Source organism: Puma concolor, chromosome B4 (genome assembly GCF_028749965.1).
Source record: "Puma concolor isolate L17-30 chromosome B4, mPumCon1.1.hap2, whole genome shotgun sequence".
In the NCBI taxonomy this organism is placed as follows: domain Eukaryota; kingdom Metazoa; phylum Chordata; class Mammalia; order Carnivora; family Felidae; genus Puma; species Puma concolor.
In genome coordinates this window covers 67,926,119-67,948,611 of record NC_141673.1, presented here as the reverse complement: position 1 = coordinate 67,948,611, position 22,493 = coordinate 67,926,119, and the positions used below count along the sequence as shown (strand labels likewise).

Here is a 22,493-nt window from a genome sequence, read left to right as displayed (position 1 = left end):
CCAAGTTCCTCAAGAGGATTAACTAGGGACCCCCTGCCCAGGTGCTGTGGGGAGGGGGTGAGTGTGGCACAGGGAAACGCGGCTTTGGGGGAGGCACAGTCGGCCTGGTACTCACCCTGTCTCCCTTGGGCCCAGCGATGCCAGCTGCTCCCCTCTCACCAGGCATCCCCTGCAGACCTGGAGGGCCCTGAGCCCCAGGGGGGCCGGCTGGGCCAGATGCGCCCTGTGGGGTGGGGATAGAGGAGTCTGTGGTGGGCAGCACCTGCCCAGGACCCCAGCACCCAAACCCCTATTCCTCCCCTGCCAGGCCTCCTTTCTGTCTTGTCTTCCATCTTCCCTTCTCCTGTCCCCATCCCCCCTCCCCTCCCCCAGCAGGGCCTCCTGGGCTGACGCAGACAACCCCAACAGCCTCACTTACTTTGGGGCCGTCCGTGCCAGGAGTGCCAGGGAGGCCGCGGGGACCCTGGAGGCCCTGGGCACCGGGAGAGCCACGTTCACCTGGGAAACCTCGTTCACCCTGTGACAGAGACACCATGGGGCAGTCAAGTGAGAGTGATGGGGCAGAGGCCCAGGGAAAGGCAGGGGGGCAGCAAGCAGAGTGGGGCCCCGGGACCCGGGCGCGGCTCTGCAGGGCCAGGCTGGCAGAAACGCACAGGGAAAGAGCAGGTCCGAGGGGACCACCAGAAACGGCCAATGCTTACCCTGGGACCCACGAGGCCGGGGGCTCCAGCTTCACCAGGAACACCCTGGAGAACAAACAAAGACGTGTGAGAGAGGGGGAGATTTGATGTCCTGCAGCCAGGGAGGAGCATCCCTCCCTCTGGAGGCTGAGCTGGGATGTGGCCGGACACTCCCGGCCTCGTGGGGCTCCTCGTGCCCTCCTGCAGAGCAGAAGAGACCTTCCCATCTAAATAGTTTGCAGGTTCAAAGAGCCCCACACTCACCTGGTCACCTGGCTTTCCACCTTCACCTGGGGGACCGGGAGGGCCAGGAAGTCCCTAGAAGGCAGTGACATGCATTAGCAAGAGAGTAAGTTTACTCCTCCCGCCCTCCAGGGAGGCCCAGCACAAGGCAAGAGCCAGGACTGCAGGGAAGCCTCACCCCCCTGGCCCCCATGAGAGGGGCGGGCCCTCCACCCGCAGTGCCTACTACCGCCCGCAGAACCCCGGGCTTGGAAAGGACTGAAGAGGGGGCCCAGTCCGGCCACCTACCTGGAACCCAGATGGCCCAGGGGCACCCTGCTCGCCTCGTTCACCGGCAGGTCCCTGCAGAAGGAAACAAACGTGACCCGAGTGCTCCAGAGAATCTAAGAGCCTCGGACACAGGGCACCGGGGTGGCCAGCAGGAGGACAGGCCAGACACCCCCCCTGCACCGCCCAACAGGGTTGCAGGAGTGTGTGCCTCACTATTCTCCCACCAATGACCTGCACTCCTGAAACGGGTGCGGTCCACACTGCCTTGGCTGAGTGGGTCTGGTGTCCCGCATGAGCCCACACCCAAACCGTTAGTTTCAACGCTGAGCGGGCCTGAGGTGCCTCGGCCTCCACGCCACCGCCCCCATGCCCACAGGGCCACCTAGAGAGGCCAGGCAGGTACTTACAGCGGGTCCGGGGGGCCCCGCAGCACCGGTCTCACCATCTTTGCCGGGAAGACCCTAGAAGGAAGGGAAAAGGGTGAGGTCCTGACACACGCTCTTCAGTTCTGTGGACCCCAGTACTGGGCAGGCACAGTCGGTGGCCCTGAGTTTCCATGATCCCCCAACCTGAACTCCATTTCTCCCCACTTCCTTTCCTGAGCCCCTCCTTTTCCCAGTCTTTCTCAGCATGGGAGCCTTCCCCATCTCCCGGCTACTGACCAATAGCAACTAGAAGTCATCCTGTGTGGACTCCCAAAGGCCCTAGAGAAGCATGGGCTCAGCCACAGGACTCCACGCTGCTAACTAGGGACCCCAGGAGCATGCCACGGGATTCCTCTCCCCTTGAGGGTGTCCAGCCAGCACCAATGCGTGGGTAGTGAGACGGAGTACTTACTCTCAGTCCAGGGGCACCAGGAAGTCCCTTCTCACCAGCCTTGCCAGGTTCGCCCTGGAGGAAAGAGTGCAGGACCATGAAGGGAGGGTTTTGGGGGGGTGGGTAGAGCAGGTGGGGGAGCCTGGGACTTGGGGCCACAGCCTGATGGACAGGAAAAGCTCAAGCTGAGTATTAGCACCTTCTCTTACGCTCAGAGGGTGTGGCAGCACTGCCCCATGGAACAATGTCACGGCTGAGATGTCCCGAAGCTCTAAGGAGCCCCGGGTTTCCCCAGATCACATGCACTCCTGTGGGACATGGAGGCCCCAGCTGCCCATGGCACCCAGGATCCCACTCAGACCTGCCCTTGGTTAACTCTTTTTAGGAGCCAGTCCTTTCCACAGGGGGCAAGGAGGTAGGTGACACCATGTGGAAGGAAATGGAAGGGCGGGTTATTACTTACATTGGCACCTTTGGGGCCAGGGAAACCCATGACGCCAGGCTGCCCACGAGCACCCTGAGGACCTGGAGGTCCAGGACGACCATCTTCACCAGGGGCTCCCTGAAAGAGAGGACACCGTTTTCAGAATGTAGACGCTCTTCCCACATCCATCCATCCACCTACTAAGTGCCTACTATGTGGCAGGCACAGGGCAAGGCAACGACCAGACGCACGGCACAGGGATTGAGCAAGGTTTCGACCAGCAGCCCTCACCGCACATGTGGACCCCCATCAGCAACAAGGTGCTGCTTAAATTAGAAGTTTTGCCTCTCACGGTGCACACCAGGCTTCGTCTTTCCCCGAGGGAAGGCCCGAATGCACAACGGGGTGGCACTTTCAGAGCTCCACACCCGGCCCTGGTACCTACCATCTGCACCCCTCCCCTGTTCTCAATATTCACGGGCTGCCCCCCACCCAGACTCCTGTCTGTCTTCCTACCTGCCTCCTCAAGGATATCCCCTCAACCTCTCCCAACAACTCCAAATGGTAGACTTACAGAAGGACCAACTTTGCCTTGAGGACCGGCATCACCGGGGCGTCCAGTGAGACCCTTTGTTGAGGAGAGAGACAGAGGGTGGGCGGGCGTCGGGGCAGGCCCCAGGTCCTCCCGATCCTCAGCACAGGGCTGGAGGGAGCAGGTGGGGAAGGGCACGAGGACTCCCGATCACAGTCAGAAGTCAAGGACAAAGGCGGCTGGGCTACTTACCCGGGCTCCAGGAAGGCCAGGCTCTCCGGGACGGCCAGGATCGCCGTTGGCACCCTTGGGGCCAGCAAGGCCGCTGGGCCCTCGCTCTCCAGGGGCTCCCTACACAAGGGGAGGCAGCAGTCATCAGCAGGCCATTTGACCAGCCATGCAGGGACCCCAAGCCCTTCTTCCCCCACTCACCTTTGGACCTGCCAGACCATCTTGACCTGGGAAGCCACGGTTGCCAGGAGCACCCTAGGAAGAAGTGGGAGGGCAGGTGGTGAGTGACAATGGCCCCTGACCCAACGGTAACTCCAGGGAGCCCAGCCAGGCTTCGGGGGATCAGTCCCACCAACCCACAGTTTCTGTGGGGCTGTAGCTATGGCCGGCAAGATTCCGAGAGAGTAACTTCTTGGGCCTGACCTGGGGAGTAGCTCAAACCATTTCATGCCCTCCTGGGGGCATGGGGTACAAATAAGAAGGGCTCCCTGTCCCCGTGGCATTGAGTGGAGAAGAGAGGAATCTGATACTCAGGCCACAGGACTGGACAAGAACACAGAACCACCAAGACTCCACTTCCACGTTCAGGTCACACCCACAGAAAGTGGGGACTAGGAGTCCCCTTACCTCTAGAGTAAGAGCCCACTTACTCTTTCTCCAGGGGGACCAACAGGCCCAGCACCACCAGGCTCTCCACGGGCACCTCTCTTGCCTTCCTCACCAGCAGGACCAGGGGCTCCTTGGGGGCCAGCAGGGCCCTGAGAACCAGCACAAAAGAGAAACAGGGTGAGTCTTCACCTGGCCCCGGGTCAATCACTGACTTGGCATGTGGTGGAAGTGACCTTGGCCATTATTTCAGGGCTAGGGGATTTGGGGAAGAGGGGCCATAGAGGGTCAGCCCAGGAAGAGCAGAAGTGGCCCAGTGGGAAGAGAGAGGGTGTAAGGGTCAAAGATGGGAGCTGAAGCTGTATCAGCTTCTCAACCCCGATATGTCCCCCTCTCCAGACACAGCCTGAGGGGTCCCAGATTAGGGGACAGGGCTATGGAGGAGGAGGGCAGTGGGCGGGGCGATGGCCTTGGGCCCAAGAGCTGGTGGGCAGATACTCACAGGCTCTCCCTTGGGGCCTTGTTCGCCTTTGAAGCCAGCAATACCAGGCTCACCCTTGAGAAAAGACAGAGGCAGGTTGTCACGCTGGGTTCTCTCCATGGACCCTGCCCCCATCTCCAGAAACCCTTAAAGGCGTGCCCCCCCCCCAGCCCCCAACAAAGGACACTGGTGTGAGTGCAGGAAGGAGGGATGGCGGGGTTTGACCCCGATGGTATCGATGGGACTTGGGGTTCACTCTGGGTCTTACCGTCTGACCTTTCGGGCCCAGCGGACCAGTTGCACCTTGAGGGCCAGGTGGACCACGGGGCCCAGGGAAGCCGGGAGCACCAGCGATGCCCGGAGCACCCTGTCAGCATGAGTAGAAGAGAGGGGCATCAGGAGAGGGGGCAAGGAGGGACTGACCCCACCTGGAGGAGCCAAATCCAAGGGCAACACTCACAGCAGATCCTTTGGCTCCAGGAATTCCATCAGTTCCAGGGTTACCCTGAGGAAAGAGATGGGGTCATTATGAAATAAGTAGCAAAGAATAAACCCCAGCTACCTCCCTGCCCTCCCAGACCACAGGCCCAGGGGCTGGGCCAGCAGCTGGCCGTCCCAGACATGGTCCTGCTGGGGGTTTCTGGGACAGGATGGGGTTGGAAGGAGACCTGCCCCTAGAGATCAGGGAGCAGGTGCTGGGCCTAGATGAAGGTTTGGTTGGTGGGGCTCCAAATGGGCTCCACTTCTCTCAGAGGTAAACAGAGTCAAGAGCACCCAGGCCACAGACTTCAGGCCAAAGGGAAGCTGTACTTACAGAGGCACCGGCCGGTCCAGGGGACCCAGGAGTACCAGGTTCACCGCGAGGACCTTGAGCGCCTTCGGGGCCTCGAGCACCAGTGGGGCCAGCTTCACCCTGGATAGAGACGGAGAGGGGTGGAGTGAGGAGACGCCGGGGGGCGGGTGGGGGGCAAAGACCTCTCCCCGGCCAGCAACAGCTCAGGGACAGAAAGCGGAGTTGCACACACCGCACCCACTGTGCGCGTGCGCGAGCGTGTTCCCCACGTGGTCCCACACGCCCCCCGCGCCGAGTGAGCTCGCCAACCTGATGCCTTCCCCCCACACCTCCTCCGCTCTCCGTCTCCCCTCCACACCTTAACCCCCCACAGCAAATGCACACCTCCGTGCTACGGCATTGGGCCTCAGGAAGGCCAGTGCTGGGGGGTCCCGCCCACGCTGAGGGGTGTGAGCTGGTAGACAGGCCACTGAGGTGGGCAGCCTTTACCTCCCACTCTCCACCTATTCCTTCACTGGGGAAAGGGAGGCCCTCGGACATCTGAGCTCAGGGCACCACTCCACTTGCGTCTGGCCAATGTGCGAACACCGCCACCCCCAGGCTCCGGCCCAGGCCTGTCTGAAGCCAGCCAGGAAGCCAGGACGCAAGCAAGCCGGGACCAGTGCCCCACTCCACTTGCCCCTGCTCTGACCACAGTCCAGTCCTCCTCGGCCTCTGGCAGGTCCCGCAACCCCCCAAAATGGCCTCTGCTTTTACTTTCATTTTTTTCCTGAAAGTTACAACTGGCTGCGATCCGGACTCTCTGGCCGGCCGAGTCCTCTGGGGAGGACTGCTGACCTGGAGGCGGGGCAGAGCCTCCTCAGGTTTCTTCTCAGAACATTCTTGCTCCACTCTTGTAATTATTATTTTCTAAAGGTCAGGCCCCCTCACCTTCCGCCGTCCCTCTTCACAATGGGTCTCCTTCACCCAGCTCCCAGGGCCTCAGACACTGTCTGGTTGCCATGGAAACCCCCAGGAGGGGAAAGGCAACCTGATGCCAGTGACCACATGGAGGCTCCTTATTCATCTCCCGGCTGCCCCGGGAGAGAATTCCCAGGGAACGTGCGCACTGGAATCCTTCTTGGGCCACAGGGGCCTTTCCCTGAACTGGCTGGCCTCCCACTGGCCCCTATTAATCCTTGGAAGAACTCTGTTCACACTGCCTGGAAGAGCCAGGCCCTCGATGGGGTGGGGGCGAGAGGGAAGCTTGGAGCTATCTCCTTGCCCACTTCCTCCAGCTCTCTTCCGGGTCTAGAGTTTGCCGTCCTCCAGTTCCTGGTCTTCTGCTCCCTCCCAGATCTCCGGTGTCTCCCCTTCTTTTCCTCCCTTCCCCGGTCTGACGCTGTAACTGCACCTCCAGCTTCTTATCGTTACATCTTACTTTCCCTTCCATCTGGTGACTGAACCGCCTGGCTCATCCGTGGGACACACTCCTCAGAAGGGAAGTGGGGACTGTCCAGGGGGCAGTCGGTGAGGGTGATGGGGTGGGGAGGGGGCGGCTCCCGACTCCACCTGCAGGGCACGTACCTTGGCACCGGGAGCACCAGGGAAGCCAGGACCACCAGCAGGACCCACGGGACCCTGGAGGAAGGAAGGAGGGGGAGAGGGGAATGCTGTTTCCAGGCAGTGTTTCTGCAACCCCCAAAGCGAGCCACCCCCACACCTCACACTCCCCACCTTTGTACTGATTTTGCACTACATCCATCGTGGCTCAAAGTCCCTGGGCGAAAACCGCCCCCTCTGCCTGAGCCTGGCTTCACGAGGCAAAGCCGGTTTCTAACTATAGACATGGTGAGAAGCAGATGATTCTTTTACCTCCCTATCTAGCCCTCCTCAAAAAAAATGCCAAGAGGATGGCTGAGAAAAATGAACCGTTGCTTCAAAGCTTGTTATCGACAGGCTATAGGGTGATACGGATTCCTCTCCCTTTGCCCAAGAAGCGCCAGCACTGCCAACCCCACTGGGCTGCTGAAAGGGACTCGGGTAAACCTACCACAGATGACAGGCACTTACCGGAGGCCCAGCAGGGCCTGGTTGACCGTCGTTGCCCCGGGCACCCTATAAGCAGGGGGGGAAGAAGCGGCCGTGGTGAGAGGTGCCTGACCAAGAGACCAGGCCCTCCCCGCCCACAGTGCCCGCCCCCCCACAGAAAATGTGGGCGGCGCTGGGCCCCAGGGGCCTCAGGGCTGAGTGGGGGGCTGGCCAGGGATGGGTGCAGGGCAGCCCCCCAGGGAGGAGCAGCCCCAGAACCCCTCCGTGTTGGGGGCAGCAGCGGGCAAATTCTGAGCTTAAACACAGCTTGGGTGCTCTCCTAGCTATTCCATCATTTCTTAAACTTCCATTTAGACCCCAAATATCCCCAACATCAAGGCCAAGTTATCATTTAAAGACTCAGTGAATCAGGCCAAAGGACAATGAAACAGCCAAGCAGCAAACCTCACACAATTCCTCCCACCTGCTCGCAGGGGGAAACACTTCCAGGGGCTTGGTTATCCTCCTTGGTTGAGGCTTGGTTAAGGCCTCCCCTTGGTTAGGTCCAGGATGCCTCTGGGCTCCGCCCTCTCCCCACCCACTGTAGACAACCTATTTCTAAGGAAACACAGATGCTGCCGCTGGCCCAGGAAGAAGCCGTGTTCTGCGACAGGGACAGAGCCCTGGGCACAGCCTGAGGAACACATCTGAGCTCTTGCCCCTGAGAGTCCTTTACACAGAAAGACAGGGCCGCCAGGTCGCTCTCTAGGACTAATTTTGAGGGTTTCCCCCCAGGTTTGTGGTGAGCACATTCTACCCACCAGCCCCCCCCCACCCCACACCACCCCCCCCCCCCCCGGCCTTTCTCTCTCAAGGCCCCTCAGGGCCCAGGGAACTTTTACCCAAACTCTAGGAACCATTAGGCTAGGCCCGGCACCTTGTCCTTGGCAGGGGACTGGAGCAGGCCAGAAGGCGACCTTTCCCAAGCTGGGCCCTGCCTGCCTGCCTCTGCCTCTTCTAGGGTGCTGAAGAAGGATGCTTTGGGGGGAGCTCATATTTTAAATAAGACTCAAATCTTCTTCCTGGCTATGATCCATTTCTCCTGACTGAGATGCTCCAGACTGGCATTAAACAGGAACGCAAGAGGAGACTTGACAAAAAAAATGTCAGAGGGAACATAAAGCCTCAGCGTTGGCCACGGCCCATTCTGGGCCAGGCCGGCTGCTTCGGGAAGCTATGGAGCACCCTCCCTCCGGGGGTTGGCCAGAGGAGAGGCCTGGGGCCCAGCATGACCCGCGAGGCCTGAGCTGGCGTCGGTGGCTATCCCTGCAGCAGAGCTGGGAGAGGGCACAGTCTGGCCCAAGGGGGCACGTGACCACAGCAGGCAGAGGCCAGCCCAGCCCCGTCCCGGGCCCAGCCTTGACACCAGGCCTGCACTTGGAACTGCGTGACGTTGTCAACTTTCTATGCCAAAGCCTATACACAGCCTGCCAGCCTGACTACTGCGGGGACAGGAACCAGCGGGGAGGAGCGAGGAGCAAGGCCTGCTGTGCTCGGGAAGGAGGAAGAACAGGGACGCGGCTCGTCTCTGCCCCTGACAGGGTGCGGCCACCACAGCTCCGGGCCCGGCCAAAGAGCCACAGGCCAGGTCCTAATAATCTGCAAAAATAGCAGTGTTTCTTGGCAGCCCCAGCACTCTCTAATCCCCTCACACAAAGTGACCCTGGGACAAGGCACCTCAGCAGCTCTGGGGGACAAACGGGGGTCGGGGCTGCCTGTATCTCACTGATCTGCTCTGGAGGGAAATTTCTGCCAAACCGACACATTATGCAGGAGGCAGCAGAGTGAGTGAAGCTGATTTACTTTGGCCAGCCCTGCAACGGCCTATGAGGAGGGGCCTCGGAGCCTGGGCGGCTGGGGTATGAGCTCAACTGAAAGCATAATCTTTCTTAAACACGGCTTTCATCACATCACTCGCCTGACCAAGCGCCTACAAGGGCTCTCCATTGCTGAGGGATCAGAAATAAACACCTGCGCCCTCCGCCGCCCGCCGCAAATCCCCTGCAAATCCCCGTGCCCTTCACTTCCCACGTCAACAAGAGGCCACCAGAGGCGGAGGCTGCCGGGCAGGGTCTTAAGCTATGCAAGCTTTCTGTGCCTCGGTTTCTCCTTCCCTAAAATGGGGAGAAGAACAGAATCTACTTCACAGGATATGAGGGAAGATTCGGTGAGACAAAGCATGTAAGGTATTAACCCAAGGAAGTGCCTGTGGCAGGGTGGCCACTGGGATTATCTATCACAGTATCACCAGCGGCAGCAGCAATGTCAAGTATGAGGACCCCATGTGCCTAGTTGATGCTAGACTGTTATGCTTTAATAGGGCATCATCTCAAAAGCCAGAAAGAACAGAGAATAGCACAGCACCGTAAGTCTGTCCATAAGTTCAAACTGGATTGACCGGGGGCGTGGGGGTTGGGGGGGCCCTGTGAAAGGGATTACCTGCACCATCCAGCCTGGTTAAGAGAGAATCCTGCCCTCACCAACCAACCCTCCCATCGCTGTCCTTCAACGGTGCAGACTCGGCCTGGGGATTTGCAGCAGGGTCACTCAGAGATAATCCTCACGGGGTGACAATGCTCTCTGCGCCTCACGGGGTCATTTTGAGGGTCAAGCAAAACAGCCACCCACGAAAGTGCCTTGTAATCTCTAAAGGGCCGGCCAAAAGGTGGCCTTTGGCCTTGTCATTACTCACCGCAGCCCCAGCAGGGCCAGTCCGTCCTCTCTCACCAGGCAGGCCGCGGGGACCCTAGAACACACACAGCAGGACAACACACGCATGAGTCGGCTTAACGACGCTCCGCAAGTCCTTCCCAGACACCGGAGTGGGGAGCGTGTGTGTGCCCGGGAGGCAAAGGTGTGGATGCCCCTGATCCTGCCTTCCCGACCCATCTAGAACTTCTCATATCACATCAAAGTGCTTCTGCCCAGATCACACACACGCTCCTGTCATTACTGTCAGGAGTCTGGTCACAGGCGTGCCTTGCTTTGTGCAATAGACGAACACCCCCCTCAAAACGTGGAGAATAAACAGAATTTTAAAAAACTGAAGCACATCCTAAGTGTGTTCACGGGCTATTTTAAGGAAACATTGGTGACACCTTGAACAAATCATCTAGCTGATAAATTTAGCTTTTGGATCTGATCATAACCAGATCAAATCTACAAAACCAAGTATCTCCTCTGCCCAAAGGGAGCAGTGGTGTCCATAGCAGAGTCATCTACTAGGCTTTAGAAGATGTCTGAACAGCATCCCGAGGGCCTCCCCCGGGGGTGATATTCACACTCACCATTGGGCCCGGAGAACCATTCTCACCCGGTGAACCACTCTCACCCTGGAAAAAAGATGCACAGTGTCAGTGAGCGGGACCCCACTGCCCCCAGAAAACTCCCAAGGAGGAAGCTGAAATCTCTGGTCAACTCAGCTACCACCAAGACCCCCCCAAAGTTCAGTTCTGTGAGGGACAATTCCCCGAGCTCTCCAGGCCTCCTGCTCATCCATCAGGATGCAGGACTGGGTGTTCCCAACCAAAGCCGTTCTGACATCCTAACTCCACGGACTCAATAGCATCTCCTTGACCGGAAAGAAAGGCTCCTCCATTGTCCCCATGTGCTTCTTGGTCCTTACCTTCACACCTGGAGCACCAGCTTCTCCCTTAGCACCATCTAGACCTGGGTAGCCCTAGGGGACAGGAGAAAACATTCGATCACACTTCTGGAAGAAGATTCATGCCCCCCAAATGATTTTTCTCTCCCCAGGGCAATTCCTTCCTCCCAACACCCGCGTCCGTGATACTTACTCTGTGACCCTTGACACCAGGAAGGCCTGGGGTTCCCGGGAAGCCGCGAGCACCCTGCAGTCCAAAGAGGAGACGTTGAAGGCACAGTGCGGAAGGGCCCAGGAGAGGCAGACCTGCACTGCAGAGAGTCTCCAAAGCCAGCTCCCTCAGGCCGGGGCGGGAGGGGGGGCGGTCAGAAGCCCAGCACTTGGACAGTTCTTTCAGTAGATCCCAGAGCCCCCCTCGCCGTGCTTCCCCCATCTTATGGGAAAATGGCTGTAAACAACAGCTGCCTAGCCATCCCCACCCCGTGGGCCTGTGTTAGGATCCTAAACATCAGCACGAAGGTCTGATGTACGTAGGGGCTGCTGGAATTCTGCTTTAGAAGTGCGCTAACCCAACTGGATGAGCTGGGTGCGAGGCCACTGCCTTGGCTGCAAAGGAGGGAGACTCACAATGAGGTTCGGGGTTGGGAAAGGCAGGGAGGGCTTTACCTGAGGGCCAGGAGGGCCTCTTTCACCAGATTTTCCAGGCTTTCCGGCTTCACCCTGAAGGGAGAGAGATGTATTTCAGCTTCTCCAGAAGACAAGGTAGCACAGTTGGCACGATCCAGATCACCTCTCTCCTCTTAGTTTTCTATGCCTTTGCCCACCTGCTTACTCCCTGCCCGCCCCGCCCCGCCCCCGCCACCTCCTTCAGATTCCACACTTTGAATGCCTTTCCTGGGTCACCATGCATTCTTTCAGACAGCTGGGCAAGCTTCTCTGTCCCCACTAGCCCCCAGCTGCCCCCAGGGGCTTTTCTCTCTCCCCTCCTAGGCTCTGCTGATAGGGCCAGCGTTGCCTTACCCTGAGAGACTTTTTACTGTCTAATGCGATTCATAAGAATAGTTCGAAAGCCAACTCCCTTCACTTCGTTTGCATCCTTTGCAGACATCCTGACCCAGGCTGCGCTTTTCCTAACTCATTTACAAGTAAGATAATGCTGGGCTGTTGAGTGTCTTCCTTTGTTTTTCCTTCTCTACATCTATCCCTCTGTGTTTTCCCTTTCCCTTCTCTTGTTTCTCAATTTCCCTTCGTGGAGCTAATGATGTTTTAATTATTTCCCTCCCCAGTGGGTCCCAAGCAGTCCCCGGGCACTCGCAAGTGGGAACGTAGACAGTAGACAGGGTCTGAGACTCCGACTGACCAGTTCTGCCCCTAAGGACACTTTCCCCCGGACCAAGCCAAGGGCGCTTCTGCCCCAGCACATACACCCCCTCCAGACCCTCTCAAAGGAGGCATCCACTCGTTTGACTATTCAGGTATACTCACATCATCGCCAGGCTTTCCAGGGGGGCCAGGAGGACCGCGGGGACCCATGGGACCCTACAAACAAAGTGAGGGAGTCTAAGAGATGGCCGGAGCGGGACGATACCTGATCGGTAGACAAAACTTTGGGACTGTAGCCTCTGGAATCTAGTTCCCCCCATAAGGAAGAAAGATGGGGTGCAGGGGTCTTCCCACTCTGTGCTGAGAGAGAGTGAGCGTGCAGGGCCGACTGTACTGGAAGGCAGCAGGCGGCACAGGCCAGGGGCGGCCCAGAAAGGGGACTGTTGTGACAGAGCTCCTGGTGGTCCTCGCCTGCCGTGGCTCTCTGTCAGAGATCCCACAGAGCTAAGAAGTGGCATCTAGATTTCCTCGGGGCCCTCCCCTGGGAAGGCTCTGGGCAGAGCCAGGGAGGTGACAGTGCCAGGAGCTGGGTGGTCCATCACTGGAGGCTCCCCAGGGGGAGGACAGGGCCCGGCGCTGGCACTCACAGAGACACCGGGTTCCCCAGGTTCTCCAGGGTTGCCTTGAAATCCTTGAGGTCCCTAAAAAGTAACAGGAGGACACCAGGTTAACCCTACAAACTGACACCCAAGAGCTTGAAAGCATCCGCGCCGCCACCACCACCAGGAAAGACCCAGTACTTACGGGAGCACCAGCAGGGCCTGGAGGCCCTCGAGGTCCCATGGGGCCCTGCAACAGAACAGAAAAGGAGGAAGCTCAGCGGAATTGGCTCGCCAGCGGCCTCCGGCGGGCCACCTCCTCCCAGCCGAGGGCCCAGACAAAGGACACAAAGTTACCCCATGGGGAGGGGGCATCCAGTGGCTGCTCCCTCTCATTTCCCGCTCCCCACACAACAATCTATTTATTTATAGGCACCATTTGGATAGAGAAGCTGGCCTTGCTCTCTCCTGGCCCGCAGCCATGTTTACTAAAGTCTGAGTTTCATTTAGCATGTGCCAAATCCAAGCCGCAGGGCCGAGATTTCCTGCTGGAAGCCTTGTGGATGCTGGAGAACAGTGGCTGCTGTCTGCGTTCTTCAGTTCTCAGTCCAAGAGCAGTAGCAACCAGCCTTGCAACAGACCAGCCTATATGTGTCTCTCTATCCTCATTCTTCTTGGTCACTCCAGCGCATCATTGAAACCGGCATCCGTCACCATTAAAAACCAAATGCGTTGGGCTAACCGCATAGGAGGTTACATAACGGGTGGAGAAGAGCTGCTCTACGCAATTATCTGTAAAGTGAGGTTGTCAGCTTCCCTGACTCTGCTAAGGGCCACCGCCTGCCATTTTGGCTGCCAAAAAAACCAAACCCAAAAAACTGGTGTCTTGTCTTACCATTGGCCCTTGCATCACTCCCATCTGGGCACCACCAGCCTTCTCATCAAATCCTCCGGCCATCTGGGCAGCGAAGTTCTGCAAATAAACCCAACCACATTAGGAGCCCGACAGGCTCTGTGTAGTTCCGCTGTAAATCAGTATCGAAAAAAAAAAAAAACAAACCTTAACTTCAGATAAACTCTAATTGTTGGAAACTAACCTAGCATCGGATAGAATTACCAACGATTCCTGAAAAACCGGTGTGGAAATGTGTTATTAGATGACAGCGGCACACTCATTTCCCTGGAAGATGCAGTGCTATTTGGAGAAGCATCCGTGACTTGTATTTCATTTTACAGGATTACACTTTAAATTCTAAAATGGGGGATGCCTGGGTGGCTCAGTCGGTTGAGCCGACTTTGGCTCAGGTCACAATCTCACGGTCCGTGAGTTCGAGCCCCACGTTGGGCTCTGTGCTGACAGCTCAGAGCCTGGAGCCTGTTTCAGATTCTGTGTCTCCCTCTCTCTCTGACCCTCCCCCGTTCATGCTCTGTCTCTCTCTGTCTCAAAAATAAATAAACGTTAAAAAAAAAATAAATTCTAAAATGGTAAGTAGGCTGTTTAACCTACGTTGAGAAATGTAACTCAAACATTGCTTCTCAGGGTTTCAGAGGAAAAAATTTCCAGGTCTTTATCGTCCAGCCAAAGACTAAAACCCACAACCTTAAGATTTTTCAGCAAGGAAGGTAGCAGGCATCTGCGAGCCACTCAAGAATTTGAAACGCAACAAACATCAAAACGGCAAACCTACAAAAACTGGACAATAACACAATTCGTTGACTGGCTTAATTCCAAAAATGACTGGAGCCACACACCTTCGCTCAGTGGGGCTCTTTCATGAGAATGAATAGTCCCTTGGCATGTACTTGGCAAGGGCCACGATTAAATGTCTTCCAAGGACAGTGGTCTCTCTTCTTCCAGGGAATTACAAGTGCCCAGTCATCCTCTCCCCCGGCCCCACACCCATGCCCAAGAATCAACCGCACAGTACAGACGCCTGGGAGCCAGGTAACTGAAGACTTTCTTTGCAGAAACCCAGTGAGTGAAAAAAGTCATCCCTTAGCGCCACAGTCTGATGCCTAATATGTGATTCCGCTAAATTACAGGCCCGGGGAGAAGCCCACGGGCAGGCTGTGCACACACTGCTGGCAGGCCTGGGAGCCAGCCAGGTAAGCGGGAGTAGCAATTTAGAAGCCACATTTTTCTGGAGGGGCAGCTGAAGGAAGGGGACATAAGGATACTTACTCCACCGAGGCCAGGGGGGCCAGGGGGGCCAGGAGGACCAGGGGGGCCGGGATTTCCAGGGGTCCCAGGCTCTCCATCTCTGCCACGCGGTCCAGGGGCACCCTTGGCAGAAAGAGAGAAGGGCACCCGTGTGAAGCAGGATTTACACAAGAACCCCCTTGGCCACGGCTGCCCCCGAGGAGGTGGTCATGCACATGGGAGGGGGCAGGGGGGATGCCCGGAGGATCTGGGACATTCCACAGGAATCGGGCAGCTTTTCTCTACTCACTTTTTCACCTTTGTCGCCACGATCCCCTCTGGGTCCTTGTTCACCTGCAGGTCCCTGAAGGTGAAGGGAATGATGAGATGACAGCATGGCCAGGGGCCTGCAGAGCAGTGACTTGAGGAAGAGGTGGGAGAAGGGATTTCTCCCTTTCTTACCTGAGGCCCAGGAGGTCCTTTGGGTCCTACAATCTGCGAGAGAGACAGAGACCCAGAGGATGGCAAGTTAGAGGGAGCCCAAGGAGCCGACCCCCTCGGAGCAGTGGAGGCAACCGACGTGAGGACAATGTGTACTTACATCCTTAATGTCTCCGGGTTCTCCTTTCTGTCCCTGAAACATGACACATTGTGAGGACGGAGCCACACAAGCCCACCTAAGCCCCCAGCACGAAACCCTGCCCTGCAGCCTGAGCACTGAGGTCCCCCCCGCCCCGTAACACAGAGCTCTGCCTGCTGCCTACAAAATCACAGGCTGGGTGAGCACAACACTGCTCCTGAAGAAAGCAAAAACAGAACCAAAACAAGGAAAAGAGAGGCACCTGGGTAGCTCAGTCGGTTCAGTCTCCGACTGCACCTTAGGTCACCATCTCCCCGCTAGGCTCGGGAGTTCGAGCCCTGCATCGAACAGCTCTGAGCCTGGGGCCTGCTTCAGATTCTGTGCCTCCCTCTCTCTCTCTGCCCCTCCCCCTCTCACACTGTCTCTCTGTCTCTCTCTCAAATAAACTTTAAAAAAAAAAAAAAAAAAAAGGAAAAAAAAACCAAAAAACCCTTACCTTTGGTCCTGGTTGCCCTGCAAGTGGGAAAGAATAGAGAAGAATGAAAGATTTGTGAGATGGATTAGCACAAGTTCTTGTGCTCAAACACTCTCTAATGGATTAAACAAAGACAAGGATGCAACCCGGGAAGGAGGCAGCTTCCTGTCCCTCTGTTGGGATGTTAGGGTCACTGGGGTCCTGGGGTTGCTGGAGGTCCCACGAGGAATGGAGAGGACCCAGACTTTGTTATTGAGAAAGCAGTCAGCATGCAAAAGAATGGAGTGGGGCATATGAAGAGAAAATGAGCAGCTCAAGATCTCATGAGCACCAAGAAAGGAAGCACCAGAAGGTGGCAGAAAGTCCAGTCTCTTCTCTCCTCACAGGGGAGGAAGCCCTTCCCACACAGCCCAAGCCCTCCCGGAAGAAGGGTTAGGGAGGTAGAAGGGTCTTACGTTCAAGCGGGGTCTCCTTGAAGCGAGCACAAAAACACAGCAGGGCAGAGGAGTTATAGAGAGCATCGAAGCCAGCACCCCCCCCCCCACCACCAAATCAATGATCCCTTCCCCCTTCAAAGCAGTGAGGCCCTCACCACTTCCCCCACTGGGGCCTCAGAAATGATCGGGAAATCTAGACCACAAAAGCAGCTTGCCAGTGTTGGTGAAGGTGTTAAGGAAGGGCAACTCTTTGTTTTCCTTTCAACTTTCTTCTCTGTTTGAGTAGGAAGGGGACAGTGAGGGCCACCCAAGAGACCTAGGCATGTGCCCGTCCCCACCCCCCCTTTCCCCCGCAGGGAGATGGGGCGTATGTTCAAGTGCTGGGGAGGGGTCACGTGCACACATGTGGTCCACCAGCACTGGTTCTGGCTGGGAGTGAGTAAACCCACCAGAGCGCACGCCTGCAGGGCTCCAGCCCAGCGCCATCTCTCAGAGCCCAGCCCCTCCTTCTCCTATTAACTCCCTTCGTAATTGGCAGTGAACTCCAAGAGAGGTGAAGAAAACAAAAGGCAACTGCCACCAACGTTCCAGATTTCAAAGAGGGAGCCCGCCCTGTCTCCCCACTGAAGACCATTAGTGGTCGTCTACAGAGAAGACAAGGTGTGGGTAACTAATTAATCTGGGGAATTAATCTGGGGTTCGGCCCACAGGATACGGGCTCTCCATTGCGGCTCTAGTGATCAGAGAGGATTCCAGAGAGGATACTTTTGTGGAATCACATCTGTCCTTCCGTATCTTGGAAGCGTACTTTTTTGGAGGTTTTAGGTGAGGAGGGACCCCTCTAGTGTCCCAGGCTCATTCACTTTCAACCCGCAGGCAAGAAGTGGCCTTTCCTTTCAGCTTCAGCTGCCGGGGTCCCATGGATAACCAGCCCCTCTGCCGTGCAGAGATGACCAGCATCCATGGGAGGTTTGCTGCACCTGCAAGTAATTTATTTATGTGGAAGAGGAAATAAATAAATTACGACCACTGGCAGTGGCGAGGTCAGTTGAGCAGATGGGGCAGCACTCTCCGAAGGGGGTCTCAGGGCTGAGGCAGTCTTTCATGTCTTCACAGATTATGTCGTCGCAGAGGACAGTCCCAGTGTCACAGACACAGATCCGGCAGGGCTCGGGCTTCCACACATCCTTATCATTATACCTCTGCCCGTCCTGCACACAGCTGCCAGCCTTCTCTGCACCAAGGGCGGGGCAGGGGAAGCAGAGAGTGAAGGGAAGGAGGGGGTGGGGAGCCAGAAGAGAAAAAGAGAAAGAGGTTGCAGTCAACTTGACATCATTCGAACGCTGGAGAATGTGGGCTCCGGCCATCCAAAAGTAGAGAACTTGGAAATCATTTTTCTAAGACATCATTCAATCTTTTGTGTAGTCAACATATGTTTATTGTGCACCTTGCACTGTGCTATCTATTGACCAGTGAAAACCCTGCCCCAGCAGTGAAGGTGGGCGAGGGGTGCTACTGTTAGCATATTCTCTTCCGAATGCCTGGGGCAGACCCGAGGGTGTTGGGGGGGCTGGGACTCCGAGTGGGAACTCAGGAACTGTCCAGAGGAGAGGGGAAAATGGAGAGACCCCGCCCCCCCCCCACCCACCCAGCACAGGAACAGAGGCCTTTTTTCTGCCTTCCTCTAGGAACTACGGGATTTGCTAAATACGACTGACAGCTACAATGCAAGAGGCATGTAGAAAATTCAACCCACAAGAATTAGAATCTATAAACAACCAGATTCCAAAAGCGGATATACGGGGTGGGGGTTAAAGGAGGAGCGGTTAGAAATAGGATCATGTCCCACGACTTAAATCATATTAGAATTCGGGCCAATTTGGGGAGGAGGATAGGGGCCCATTCAAACAATGCCCTTGGGACCCACAGCAGGCTAACAAAATGCCTTGGGAGACAAGAAGGGCGTAGGGGCTCCCCTCTGCTGACCTCCAGCTGTAGCCCTCCCTGGAGAGACCCTACCTTCATCTGAAGACAAACCTCAATGTGGGGGGGGGGGGGGGCGGGGAGGGCGCTGGGGGCTTTGAATGCCTGGCCTGGGCTAAGATTAGCCAGTCCGGGCCTGGCCTCCTCCAAGAATGAAGACCGAGAACGGCACGGACTAGTCCCTCTCCACCAGCGCCCTGCCGTCTGGAACTCACCCTGCAAACGAAACCTGTGCTGACAAGAGCGCTCCCGAGAGCGCCAGGGGCTGAAGGGCCCGCACCACGTGCTAGGGAGCGCCCAGCGCTGTTTTTCTCATCAAAATCCCCAAAGCGAAGGCAGCTGCAGGGGATGAATAATAGGAAAGCGCCACAAACCAGGTGGGCGGAGAAAGAAATGGGCCTGCCTCCTGCTCTTTAAGGAGACTCTGAAAACCTAAAGATAAACCTTCCTTTTTTTTTTTTTTTTTCCCTTGCCACCAGAAGAAATCCGCTCAGCCTTTAGGCAAGATAATCCCGGCCAGAGTAGGGGGATCCCAGGGTAAACACAGAAGTTGCGGGGACACGCCCACGGCTAAACTAGCTGGAACGGTAGAAATCAGGCGGTGGGGAAGGAGAAGGAGCAGAGGTTAATGGTCTCCCGTCTGGACCGAGGAAAAGCCCACCTTCACCCAAGAGGGCCCAGGGTGAAAAAAGAAAACGCTGGGAGAAGGGGGTGCACCCGAATGCGGGTCAGATTTCTCTAGGAAGGGCGGCCCCGGGATGCGCGGGGGCGGGGCCAGGCAGCGCGGGATGTGGGAGCCGCTGGGTGACTTCTGGCAGCAGCTCTGGACGCGGCTCGCCCACAGACACTGGGAGGGTGAAAAGTGGGATTAAATGACTGCCCCAGAAAGGAGCCAGCCCCGTAACCGGATCCCCTAGGTGTGGACGGAGGAGCCCAGCACCACCATAATTGCTGTTCGAAACCGCTGCCGATAGCATCCCGGCGCGCCTGATCCGGTTCCCCTCATTACCGCAGCGCGGTATAAGTGCTCCTTTGTGGCAGGCCAATTAAAAAGTTACCTCTTTCGGGGAACTGTTTTTGCTTCGCCGCCGCTTTGCGCAGGGCTGGAGCCCGGGAGGTGGCGGCGGGCGGGCACAGGGGGGCATTGTGGAGAGGGGGGTCAGGGAGTCCGGGGGAACCCACCGGACCTCGCCTCTCATGAATGGGGCTTTTCTCGAGCGCACACAGAGCCCGATTCACAGGTCTCCGCAAGGAACCAGTTTAAATAAATACGGGCAGCATTTCAGCCCCATCTGGAAGCCATCGCTGCCAATCTCCCAACGCAAACAAGCCTCACAAAGGAGGATTGAGGTCTCTCCCCTCAGCCGAGGGGCACTTTCGCAGGCGAGGGCTGTGAAATGCAGATGTGGGTCAAAGACGCCGCCTCCAATAAGTTTCTCAAAGTCGTGGACAGATGGGGAGGAGGGGCGTGCCCGAGCTCTAGGTTTCTGACATTCCTGACGTCCACGCAGACTGTGCCTCTCCCCACGTCACTTCTTTGGGTCCACCGACCCAGGAGAGGGGGTTACGAGGCTCGGATGCGCCTGGGAGCGAAGTCAACCGCCCCGATGCACTCCCCCCCCCCACCCCGGGGAGGAGGAGGAGGAGGAGGAGCGACTGGAAGGTTTGGGCCCAAGAAACTGTGGAATTCACTCACTCCCGGGAAAGTTGCGGCGGTGAGAGCGCTCTGCCATTTAAGTGAGCGCCTCTAATAACAGAGGGAGAATTTGGGAATTATTTTAAAGTCACTTAGCTAATTTCACTGTGCACTAAGCAGAGGTCAGTCAAGAAGACAGCTTTGTGGGTGTACAGGGAAATTGAGGACAAAAATATAGCCAGTCCGAGCCGGAAACACTGATGGACACACCGTATCCCAGCAAGTGCCCGGGAGCGCGCCGCCAGGTTAGCGCAGCACGCGACGACCCGGCCAGAATCTCCTGCCCCGGGCTCGCTGCGACTGCGCCGCGGGCTCCAGTCCTGCCCCCGCCTGGGTCAGCCACTCTAATGAACGGAAAGTCCTCCTGGGCCCAGAGCCCTCCAAACCGTCTCTGGAGACAGCCTGGTGGCAGGAGACACCAAATAGAGCCTCGTCGGCAGAGGGATTTTGATCCCCCCCCCCCACCTCCATCCCGCCTCCCCAAACAGTTTCCTCTGCGATTGATTTACAATCTGTGACATACAAAGACAGGGCTGGAATCCCAGCCATCGGAAACGTGCCCAAACACGTGGGGAAAAAAAAAATCCTCTCTACCTCTCTAATACACTTTCCAGGCTTCGTTTGTCCTGAATATAATCCCAGACAGTGGGACTTTACCAAAGGAGACGATGGAAAGGTGAGATCCGAACCGCCTTTGGACTAGACCGTAAAACTGCCATCTCTAACTATATTCGGCTGAAATTGTTATAGCAATTGACCAACTGTGCCCCCTTCCTCTGCTACACACACACACACACACACACACACAGAGCCTAGCCCGGTGAGTTCCAGAAATTTAGAAGAGTAACTCATTGTAGTACCTCCGGGGTTTGGAGGGGAAGACGGCGGGGAGGGGGCGCTATTTTCTGGGGCGTTTGAAAAAAGCACGGTCTGGTTGGAATGTTATCGCCTTTCAGATGGCCTCTCCTACGGGGAGTTTCTGTGCCCGTTAGAGGCACGGCCAAAGCCGAGATGAGAACGAGGGCTGCACCTTGCTCCTGCGCCAGCCGGGAGGGGGAGGAAACTGCGAGAGGCGCTGAGATCTCAGAGCGCCTCTCGGAAGCCTCTCTTTCGTGGCCTCCGATTTCAGCCCACCAGATTCAGAGCATCTCCTTTGTCTAACTCCCCTTTGAACCTTCCAGCCACCGACCCCTGGACGCGGCTGCGAGGTCAACCCTTTGGCGCTTGCTCGTCCCTTCGTTAGAGCCCTTTCCAACTTCTCCTAAGATCGATGGGCCACGACCTGTTTTGCTGCACTCCGAGTGCTTCGGGGAGGTGAGTTGGGTGGGTGTGCGCCTGCTTAATTATCAAAGCTGGTGGAAAAGAGCGCGCTTAAATCTATGCGCAAACATCTCGACCCGACACTTTGCACGTTTCAAATTCCTGCGCAACGTAGAGACCTGCAAATGCCTCCAACTGCGACCTGCACCAGCCGACGCTCCAACAGAGCCCCTGACTTGCAGAACTCCGCTAGGTGAGCCCCGGCGCATCATGCGCCCAAGTCTCGGCGCGCTATGACCCCGGGAGCCACTCTAGCCTGGACCCGCCGGTTCCAGAGAGGGAGAGGGCCGGGGGAGGGTGCGAAGGGACGGCACAGAAGGGTGGCAGGCAGGGACCGGGCGACTTACGGACATCCTGGCCGTGACACCGAAGGACAGCGGCGACGAGCAGCGTCAGCAGCACCAGCGTCTGGGGAGCCCCGAGGCGGATCATGGCTCACCGCGGGGCCTGGCGGAGCCGGCCCGAGCGGAGCGCAGCGAGGCGGCAGGAGCACGGCGTGGGTCCGGGTCTCTACCGCGCCCTCATGCAGGAGGCCCTCGGAGCAGGAGGAGGAGGCAGGAGACCCGGCAGCCCAGCAGCGCTCTGCGTCTTCTCGCCTCCGCGGAGCCCGTTATATGCGTCCGGCCCCTCTCGAGGCTGGCGAACTCGCCCAAACCGCGGGCCGCCCCCGGCCCCCCGCCGGGCTGTAACCTGAGACCCCGCCCCCAGAGCCGGCCTGGGCCCAGCCAGAGCCCGCACCTGCCTGGGCCGGACCCCCCTCTCCGCTAGCCCTGCTTCCCGCCCCCCACCCCTAGTGTGCCGAGTGGCCTGATCGGGCGGGGCGCAGAGACGGCTGCTGTCCTCCCCCCAACCCAGGGCTGCGGCGCTGCCCCCTCCGACCACAGGCGGGAAGGGGGGCCTCCGGCCCCTCCCCTCGGAGTTCTGCCCAGATTGGAGGGGCGGGGGGTGTTTGCAGAGGCGCAGGCCGCGAGCCCTAGACCGTGGACGGAAAAGACTTGGGAGGGAGGAGGGAAAGCGGTAGAAAGGAGCAGCGGGGGAGAGTTAGCGGGGCTCCGAGTTGGGACCTAGGGCAGGGGGAGGGGAGGAGGGCGCAGGGGGAGCTCGCGATGGTATCCGGAATCCAACTCTTGGAAACTGGCAAGCAAGGCCAAGTTTGGGGAGGTGCCCCGGCCTATCTTCTAGCCTTCTGG

The 22,493-nt window shown here is 57.7% G+C and overlaps 1 protein-coding gene across 1 annotated transcript in view; it reads right to left on the bottom strand.

The window, feature by feature from the left end:
• Positions 1-21,901, bottom strand: part of COL2A1 (collagen type II alpha 1 chain) — a 31,209-nt gene extending 9,308 nt beyond the window's left edge. The window contains exons 1-34 of the mRNA XM_086713560.1: positions 21,651-21,901; positions 17,329-17,538; positions 15,889-15,905; positions 15,414-15,446; positions 15,275-15,307; positions 15,123-15,176; positions 14,855-14,956; positions 13,568-13,645; positions 12,878-12,922; positions 12,721-12,774; positions 12,236-12,289; positions 11,417-11,470; positions 10,944-10,997; positions 10,772-10,825; positions 10,434-10,478; positions 9,839-9,892; positions 7,129-7,173; positions 6,643-6,696; positions 5,098-5,196; positions 4,744-4,788; positions 4,552-4,650; positions 4,305-4,358; positions 3,847-3,954; positions 3,398-3,451; positions 3,218-3,316; positions 3,008-3,061; positions 2,473-2,571; positions 2,031-2,084; positions 1,601-1,654; positions 1,212-1,265; positions 945-998; positions 702-746; positions 419-517; positions 116-223 (exon numbers count right to left, since the gene is read on the bottom strand). Of these exons, the coding sequence (XP_086569686.1) occupies positions 116-223; positions 419-517; positions 702-746; positions 945-998; positions 1,212-1,265; positions 1,601-1,654; positions 2,031-2,084; positions 2,473-2,571; positions 3,008-3,061; positions 3,218-3,316; positions 3,398-3,451; positions 3,847-3,954; positions 4,305-4,358; positions 4,552-4,650; positions 4,744-4,788; positions 5,098-5,196; positions 6,643-6,696; positions 7,129-7,173; positions 9,839-9,892; positions 10,434-10,478; positions 10,772-10,825; positions 10,944-10,997; positions 11,417-11,470; positions 12,236-12,289; positions 12,721-12,774; positions 12,878-12,922; positions 13,568-13,645; positions 14,855-14,956; positions 15,123-15,176; positions 15,275-15,307; positions 15,414-15,446; positions 15,889-15,905; positions 17,329-17,538; positions 21,651-21,735 (2,304 nt within the window). The 5' untranslated portion in view covers positions 21,736-21,901. The remainder of the gene's footprint in view (positions 1-115; positions 224-418; positions 518-701; positions 747-944; positions 999-1,211; positions 1,266-1,600; positions 1,655-2,030; positions 2,085-2,472; positions 2,572-3,007; positions 3,062-3,217; positions 3,317-3,397; positions 3,452-3,846; positions 3,955-4,304; positions 4,359-4,551; positions 4,651-4,743; positions 4,789-5,097; positions 5,197-6,642; positions 6,697-7,128; positions 7,174-9,838; positions 9,893-10,433; positions 10,479-10,771; positions 10,826-10,943; positions 10,998-11,416; positions 11,471-12,235; positions 12,290-12,720; positions 12,775-12,877; positions 12,923-13,567; positions 13,646-14,854; positions 14,957-15,122; positions 15,177-15,274; positions 15,308-15,413; positions 15,447-15,888; positions 15,906-17,328; positions 17,539-21,650) is intronic.
• Positions 21,902-22,493: the final 592 nt, after the last annotated feature.